The 9,296-nt window shown below is 34.2% G+C and overlaps 1 protein-coding gene across 1 annotated transcript; it reads right to left on the bottom strand.

Annotated features, from left to right (window-relative positions):
- Positions 1-221: 221 nt before the first annotated feature.
- Positions 222-8,979, bottom strand: LOC130803996 (uncharacterized). The gene is made up of 6 exons (XM_057668264.1): positions 8,073-8,979; positions 3,894-3,949; positions 2,939-3,048; positions 2,690-2,843; positions 1,877-1,969; positions 222-1,041 (listed from the first exon to the last, which is right to left on the bottom strand). The coding sequence occupies exons 1-6, from the start codon at positions 8,839-8,841 to the stop codon at positions 904-906; spliced, it is 1,320 nt and encodes a 439-aa protein (XP_057524247.1). The 5' UTR covers positions 8,842-8,979; the 3' UTR covers positions 222-903.
- Positions 8,980-9,296: the final 317 nt, after the last annotated feature.

The raw sequence follows: 9,296 nt of genomic DNA, 5'->3' as shown, positions 1-9,296 counted from the left end.
AATAAGGCAAAAAATGATATGACTGTCAAGATTAGCGATGGCGGTACTAGCAAGGGGTAAAAGAATAATTTTTATGAAAGTGATTTTAATTTTCACCACTTTAACTATTTTCACATAAATCTACCCATGATAATTTCCAAGGACAATTGATATTTCAACAACTTTTCACGTACATGAAAATTTACTATCAAACCAAAAAAATGCTTGACAAACAGATTTCATGTATCAAAAATTGCTTCAATAAATCTCTTGAGAGACCGTCTCTTTAAGGAACAGCTTCCAAAAGTCCAACCCCATTCATTTCAAGAAAAAAAAAAACCTACTTGGCATACTCATTTCACAAAACAACTACTATAATTTTCAGTAGATATTTTGTATACGAAAGTAGATATAGAAACACCTACTACACATAACACAAACTCCTACACCAAATAACATAAACTCCTACAGCACATAACATATATACTTATAACAAATAACCTAAACACCTACAGCACATAAGAAAAATACTTATAGCACATAACAAAAACACCTACAACAAATAACCTAAACACCAACAGCACATAACCTAATCCTTACAGCAAATAACCTAAACACGTACAGCACATAACACTTGACATCTTCAGCATGTTTAAATCACCTACTTGACATACTATAAACCCCTAATTAACGTATCCTAAATGCCTATTTGAACTATACCATAAAACCCTACCGATTAAGCGTGCTGTTGCACTACATTTTCCTTTTTTATTTAAAAAAATCTAATGGGCCGGCCCAGTGACGGTCTCTTTAAGAGACTTTTTCACAATTAGTGAAATTGCTTTTATATCAAAAATTAATCAGTTTATGCCAACCTAATTCATTATTTGATAATTAGTTCAATGAATTGTGAAAGAAATGGAACTACGCCAGACCAAGGGCCTCTGCAGCACTTCTTGGACTCTGCTCACCACACAAACTAACAAGTTTAGTCAGTAGAAATTCCCTGTCCTCTACTTTCAAGTGTTTCTGTAGACCTCGCGCAACCATTTCCATCTCCGGCTGCAAAAACCATACAAATTTTGAACGTCAAGGTGAGGATCGAATCAACAAAAGGAGTTGCATTACGAAGTTTCGATATGCAGCCGAACACATTAAATCAACAACCATTTGGAGGTTTGGCGGGGTAGGGAGAGAATTCAATGGGAAAGAAAACAAATCTCTCAGCATTAAATATCACATCATTAAGCACAAAGTAAGTCAAAGCAAGAAGCGCCAGTTTTAGATGGTGTACGGAATATTGAATGTGGAAGCCAGCCTAGCTCTTGTCCCATGATAGACGTTCTTAAAAACCCTTGATGCAATCATATCATACAATCTAATAAATCATACAAACTATTTAAAAGACTGTAAAATTCCTCAGGACATTCTCATAGTAATTTGACATATGGAACATAACTATTGGTTAAATTGAATTACATATTTACATATCATGTAATATTAACAAACTTATATTTTTCATTAAAAGAACAATATTCTAATATCTATTTTATATAATATATTATAACTTATATCGATAACATGTAATTCCATCTTTATTTAAAATTTAATTTTATATATACTTTTATACTAATAACTTGGAGTATTGCACGAATTTCTTTACTAGTATTTTATATTGAATAAAAAGTGCAATAAGTTTACTATGTCATTTTTCAGAAAGTGATTACAGCCCAAAAACCAGATAACAGATCTCTATCTCCATGAAAATTGGACTTTCAAAGAATACTGCACTAGAGTATAGATTAATAATTCTTTCATTCACAAAGCTGCTTTTGTTAGAAGTCCAGAAATTCTTGGACAATGCAACAATGAAATTTAGATTTGTGAGTAGACATACTGAGGAAGGTTCCGGAGGAAATATTTGGTGTATTAGACATATCTTCTTTAACTCTTCCATAGCTTCTGAATGTTTCGCTTGCATCTCCAAGGCCTGAAAAGATATTAAAAAGAAACATCAAACACCTCAAGAATCAGTTCACTTGCACGAGATAAAAAAATCAAATGCAACTCAAACATGGAGTAATGCGTAAACTTCAACATAAAATAAAAAGAGCAAACACAAGGTGAGGGATTACTGCTATTGCACTAGTAATCGATACATCCCATGAAATGAGGAGTATTCAAGTTCAATGGAAGCAAAGCTGGCCAAATAATCTAGATAGGAGTAATGTAGCTGGCGTATGGTAGGAGAGAGAAGGGAAAAACTTGAATATATTTAAAATGAAAAATTACGTTAACTGGTCATAGGTCCCCCAGGATCATTTTGGGAAGATTAACATATATAGTTTAGATTTTGGACTATAACAAAATAACATTTACTTGTGATTATTTTGGGATATAAACGTATATAGTTTGGATTATTACAAAAAAATAACATGTACTTGCCGTTATATTGGGGATAACCCAATAATTGGGGTTAAGCCTGTCGATGTTTCCAAAATTAATGAAAAGTGCAAAGTATGATTTACACTAAATACAAAAACCATTCTTAAAAGTTAAATGCAATCAATAGAAATGAATACTATAAATTTTAAACCCAACGACAGAGAGCATCACAATCAGCAGACCTAAGCCTGTAAATGCAATCAATAGAAATGAAAACTAAAAAATTTAAAACCCAAATACGTAGGGCAACGATCAGCAGCATTACCCAGGCCTGTAAAAACCATAAGCGCGTTTGAGCAGCAACAGCAGCAGAAACAATTGTTGCAGCACGGTGATTTGGGAGACCTACATCATAAGCAAGGCCAGCTACAAATCGGCGAGCATCTTCATCATCAATTTGAACTGAAGGACTTCCTACCCTGCAAAATAACTGAATATATCACAAGTATAGGAGAAATTTAGGTGTCCCAGATTCAGAACATAGTAGTGAATGTCATATGGGAATGACCAGTACCTGCAACAAGTTTTAATGACATTGTGCACAGCTAACCGATAAAAAGAGTCCCGAGCATTTTCGGTTCCGAAGGAGAGTTGTATTCCGGATCTTTTACAAATCCTATGCAGCTGTGCTCAACCCACCAACAAAATATATATAAAAAAAAAACATTCAAAATATTGGGACGAATGATAGCAGAAAATAATACCAGTGATTTTTTTAGGTGAAAAAAAATGAAGAGAAGCAAGAACACCACAGAAAATACACCAAGCAGAAAAACATTCAAACAGTCTAGATGTGAAGTTCTACAGCAATGAATGGGTCATCAAGAAAGGAGAATTGAATTTTGCTTACCGATAGGAGTTGGTGCATCATAAATCCTAGAAATTATCTCTTCTACATATGTGAATCGTTATGACTATTTAGTACCAATTGACAGTTCATAATTTATCTACTAGCATAAATGTAAAACAAAACTTTGTCGTACAATTTGAAAAGTCCAAAGAATTAATCTCCTCCTTTCCATCGCACTAAAGCTTTATAACAAAATGACCTATAACCTTCTCTCCACCTATAGGACTATATCAGAGCAAACAGCTCACTTATCCAATTGCCTGTTGAAGACTGATCTGATATTGCTAACTAAACAATTATTGAAAAGCTAGGGCCTTTACAAGTGTAAGTTGAAACCTTAACAAGACAATAGTACAAGGTACTAAAAAAGGGTACTTAAATCATGAAAGAGCTGATCAACCTCTTCCACCACCCACCCCCGCCACCCAAAAAAAAAAAAGGTTGGAGTTTTTGACTTATGTTATCTGGGAAAGTTTCACTTAAGATTGACAAAAGGAAAGGGACAAGGAAAATAAATCTATGTAAAGAAAGCCCTTCAAATCAGCATTTAGGCAGTGAAAGCAGATATAAGCAAAGAATTTTACAATTGTCACAATGCATATAAAGAAAACCCACTGACTTCAAGTATATCTTCCTCTGAGACGTCCTTTCCTCTCAATTTATCATCCATGATTGCTGGAAACAGGCCAATGAATCATGATCTGATGGACAAAAATTTGATTTTAAGTTTTAATATTTAGACAGGCTTGAAACGCATGCATTTACCTGTTAAACACAGCACAAAGCAAGTAAATACACAAAAATAATTTGAAAAACAGAATTATAGATAGAAAAAAATGGGGGACAAGGGAAGACAGACATTTTAGTACTCTAGTCTAATGAAATACAGCACAGAGATAATTGATTTTTCATACAGCACACAGAAGCATCAATCACCCTCTAACAGAAAGAAAGAAAAAAAGCAACTAGGAACAAAAATGAAATAGAACCATAATGAATTTTATACCACAGAAAAAACAGACAAAGCTTGCAGTACCTTTGACATTGGAATTCTTCCTCCTCCACCCTCCACAAAAAAGCCTCAACAAGATCATTCATTTCATGTCAACTATATAACTCTCCCAATCCCACACCTCCCACATAAAGATTGAATGTAACAAACAAAAGCTGATCTAAAAGTCACATATTAACTTGATCATTCTCCACATTGAAAAGTTAAAAAAAAAAAAAAAAAAAAAAAAAAAAAAAAAATTGACCCACTTCCCAATTGTAGTTATATGGTGTTTAGCTGAAAAAGTTAAAACACAAAATTAACACTAAAATTTTGGACATCAATGATCATAATTGGGGGCATGACAAGGTATTAGCAGTCCCATAAACAGGGTTAAACACGAAATTTGACTCCAAATTTATAAATAAGATCAAATATTAGTTTGTTAAATTGAACTCCAACTTTAGAGCACATGCACTATTTGTTAATTTTAACTCTAAGTTTAGTGATTCTTTACTCCATTAATAAAACAGCTTCTTAAAGTTATTGTTTTTAGCGATTAAACACAAATTTTGTACAAATTTTGGTGTGCCAATGCAAAAACCAAAGTTTAATGCTAAAAGAAACTCCAAAACGGTAGTATATATTAAGGACTCCTAGCAAAATTTGCAACTATTTGTTGGAACGTGAAGAGTGGAGTAGCTCGGCTAAGCTATGCAGCTGAATTGAGCAATTTTCTTCCATTGCCACTCAAAATTACAAGTTCAAGGTGTGAACTACACCTCCATTTGATGGGAGGGTCTGAAGTTCGATTGCTTTGGTATGCAATTTTTTGTGGGCACAATACCCATATATGGATAAAATAATGTTTAGTAGCCTTTTTCCTTTTTAACTTTTTCTTATTTCTGGTCCATGTAAACGATCTCTATTGTTGGAGTTAAGGCATTGGCAATGTTGCAGTTGTTTCCTTTTTTAGTTCTCTCCCTTCCAAAGAGTACAATTTGGAATGGACCTCGTACGGTGAGACGGACACATTCAAAAGATGAAGATGTAGTTGTCATACTCTTTGTAGCTGGATATTGGAATGAAATACAGCTGAGGAGATGCACTAAATGGTGTAATAAATTAATAATGCAATTGTGTAAGGCCATTGAAATTGCACTAGTGGTAAAATAAAATAGTTGACGTCAGCTTGATGATGTGAGATCCTCATTCACACAGTAGCATGACAAGAGGTTGAGGAGTAACAAGTGGTTCATGGAGCATATACAACCGACAAACCAAGAAAAGTCTTTGGCTCTTCATTTGATCTTCTAGAGTTTCATACTTTCAATTATAGCAAACTTTAACCTAAAATGTGTCTAGATTGATTTTACAGCTTTAGAGCTGTATTATTTGCTTACAAATTAAAAAACTAATGAGCAATGACAAAAGCAGAGTTGAGTTTATAAAACAAAAGTTTTGTTCAAAAGTGAGTGTCTCCTATCTTACTAGCCTTTGAGTGTCTGAAGCTATTAAATTAAGGTTTTATTCGAGCGTAATCTGATCAAGTAGCCTCAAATTTATAAAGCTTGAGTGTGTGAATTTTCTAATTATCTTATGTTGACAATCAATATTGATGCACAATTCAATATAAAAACTTCAATGCAATCCAAACTTGTTTACGGTGGGTTGAACTTGCATCATAAGACATGAACCTTAAAAGCAGGGTCAGGTTTCCAAAAAAGATCATTTTCATATAGATAAGGATTAAGGCCAACCAAGCATCTACTCAAAATCAAAGTCATCCTATCTGAAAGATTCTGTGACTAGACCAAAAAAAATTAATAAAATACTCAGTAGAATGACCTGCAAACAGATCCAGACAAGAATTTGCAGCAAGAAGATGATGACTTATGTTAACATAGCCCCAAGAAAAAGGCTTTAAAACATAAGCTTGTAAATTAGAAGGCCATAAATAACTCTTCATTATTCCTCTTTTCCAGCCAAATAACCATCTTTTAATATATTGACATCAATCGAAAATCTTAAACATTTAAGAAACAAAACTTCTTCCACACGCACTCCATTTCACACTGAACTCCGAAATAACCATTCAATCATAAAATTGAATTCAGAAATTTGAACATAAACTAAAGTCAAAAAGAAGCTCAATGTGTTTAAACACAAGGTGACTACAAAACATTCAATCAAATAATCAGAGTGGCTATTTAACCATCACCAAACCAATAGCTATTCATGTACATAAGATATCCTAATGCTACCTAACTATCACCAAACCAATGACTAATATATAGATCCACTGCACACAGGCTCCATGAGAAGAATCTGATGGTTACCTTTAGGCCACAGTTGCAGGTACCAATATCATTTGTTTGATTTTGTTAGATTTATCCGGCAGAACGAGAAATTGTACAGTGAAGCTACTTACACCCAAGCATTTCTGTTATGCAAGTTGTTAGCAATCTGATACTGCCTTGACAGAGTCTAAGACCTATAGCTATTCATGTACCTTATCAAATAGGTATGACCGTAAAAGGTGCAAAACTAGCTTTTGGAGAAACAGTTTTGGTGTATGCGTTAACTAAGCTCCAAACCAAAGGAACAACTTTGATTGAAAAATATCCCACTCCCCTTCGCATTGAAGTTCTTTTATAGTGAAACTAGTTTCATAATAATAGTATAAAAGCCTTCCATAATAGTAGCTGTTCCAGCTGTTAAAAGAAATGTAACATTACATAGCTTCCCCAAAAATTTGGTTCAATCTCTAAGAGTTAGTTTATTCAAGTGTACATGACTTTTATCCAGCAATACTCCCATCCAATCAGATTTTAAATGAGTCAAGACACTAACAACTACTTGAAAAGGCTCTTGTTGAGCATGCATTCAGCATTCAAACTTGAATATTTCAGCCCCATTTGAAAAAACTCAAGAATTCCACAAACAAGTTCATTCACCAATGAAAATTAATCACGTCCTTCCAAATTTTATTTGAAACAAATCATTAAATTTTACACATTCACCATTTAAAAGTTGCATATTGATATTGGACTATGTGGTGACCAACTCCTAATACCAAAAACATCTATACTAAACCGAACTACAATACACCAAAGTTGAATGATCCTCTGATCCCCCTGCAGCAGAGGATGTCCTTGACATTATAAAGAAACTAGAAAATAAATAATCATTGAACCCTTTAATAGACACCTTCAAGTTCCAACGGCTTCCTACTGAGTTGTAAAAGTTATGTTAGATATGTAACACACTTGTATAAAGTTTTATAGAACTTAAAGCTTTTGAAATTCTAAGTTTCCCAAACAATTCTATTATGACTATTCTCCTGTCCAAATATAACACTTACCGGCTTACCAGCATCACACATAAGGCTTTAATTAAATATACCAATCCCACCTTTTACAATGAAATATTCCAAATTCCAAATAATATCCACTCCAACATAGTAATTGTAAGACACACACTTTACATATCAGTTCTAACATTTTTCATTTCCCCCCATTTCATTACTTCTTTGGGGTGTATTCTCTCAGCTTATTTGTGCTAATCTTCACATATTTTACTGAGTTTAACTTATTTTTACTTGAGCTTAACTTATTTATACTAAATTATTCTTGCTAAACACACCCTTTGTAGTTCTTTTTAAGTAATAATCTTATGTTGTTTTGAAGTTTTCTCCATTGACCCACACTAATTCACACACTGAGAAACATAACTTCAGTCTTCACTAATCAATACATAATACTGAAGCAAAACAATAAAAATTTGCAGAGTCCTCGAAATACAAACCTTGAACGAGTAGGTTGGCCTGTCTCCGGTACTCTTCTTTAAATGCTTTAATAACAGGTCTAGGACCAATATCCGGCCACCAGTTTGGCAACTTCTTCTGCTCTCTTCGATTCGAAGTCCTCCTCGGCATTTCCTTTAAATCTTGAGCATTCACCCCAACATCACTATTCCCCTTAACTCTCCTCTCAACCACCACTTCTTTCCCACCCAAACTCCTATCCCTCCTCTTAATCACCTCCACCTTAAAATTCTCACTTCTCCGCCTAAACCCTAACCCTAAATTAACCAAAACCCTAACCAAAACAACAGCAACAAAACTCCAAACCAAAAACCCACCAACAAATCGAACAGTACTCCCAGAGCATGACACAACAACACGACCAGTCACAGGTTCTACAATAATCAGACTTCGAAGGTCATTATAAGCTTCAATGGAAGAAGATACGAATCGATGAAATTTGGATTCAAAAAAATGAAGGGCTCTTTGGACAGAGAGTGGTGTTTTAGTTTTCAATTGATCAACGTCGAGAACAAATTCGAGCCTTGTAGAATCAGAAGAAGATGATGATTGAGAAGATTTGTTTCTTTTGTTAAGGTTACGGCGATTTGAACGACGACGACCTCGGCGGCGAGGAGAAAAACAGCGAAGAGGAGGGATTGTATTAATGAAGGTTCTGGAATGGTATTGAGGGGTTTTGAAGTGGAAAAATGGAAGTGGGAGGATTTGAAAGGGGAAATGGCGAAGTGAGGTTGCGTAATTTGTCGCCATTGAAGGAGGAAGTGAGAAGATATTGAGGAGGAGCGGGAAAGGGTTGGGTTAGCGGGGAAGGGGAGGCAACATGGTTGTTGAATGTTGTGCCCACCCACTACCCAGTTAAGCACAGGGTATTTCGTAAATTAAATTCCTATGAATATTTTTACCAGGCAGGCTTTTTTTATTATTATTTTTATATATAATAACACGTGCGACAATTATATTAAATCAAGGGAAGTCAGGGTTACAAGACATTGACGGAAATGACAGATATAATTAAAGTGATGCTATTTTTCGCCACCCCTTTTTATTTTATCGCCACCCTCTCTTTAAAATTACATTTTTACCCTTTTATTTAAAAAAATTACAAAATTGCCACTATACTTAAAAATTAATTAATAAATGTAAATCACGCTTAATAACACTAATAAGAATTTAATGCGTAAGATTTGTCTATATATATGGAATTC

The sequence above is a fragment of the Amaranthus tricolor genome, chromosome 2, assembly GCF_026212465.1.
Source record: "Amaranthus tricolor cultivar Red isolate AtriRed21 chromosome 2, ASM2621246v1, whole genome shotgun sequence".
NCBI lineage: Eukaryota > Viridiplantae > Streptophyta > Magnoliopsida > Caryophyllales > Amaranthaceae > Amaranthus > Amaranthus tricolor.
Note: the sequence above shows the minus strand (reverse complement) of the source record. Positions and strands in the feature narration are given on the sequence as shown.

Excerpts from the sequence above, each read along its gene's own strand:
- LOC130803996 (XM_057668264.1), bottom strand. The coding sequence starts at position 8,841 with ATGGCGACAAATTACGCAACCTCACTTCGCCATTTCCCCTTTCAAATC. Across the intron at positions 3,950-8,072 it reads GGCCAACCTACTCGTTCAAG|CAATCATGGATGATAAATTG; the intron begins GTTTGTATTTCG and ends GCCTGTTTCCAG. Across the intron at positions 2,844-2,938 it reads GTCATTAAAACTTGTTGCAG|GGTAGGAAGTCCTTCAGTTC; the intron begins GTACTGGTCATT and ends GTTATTTTGCAG.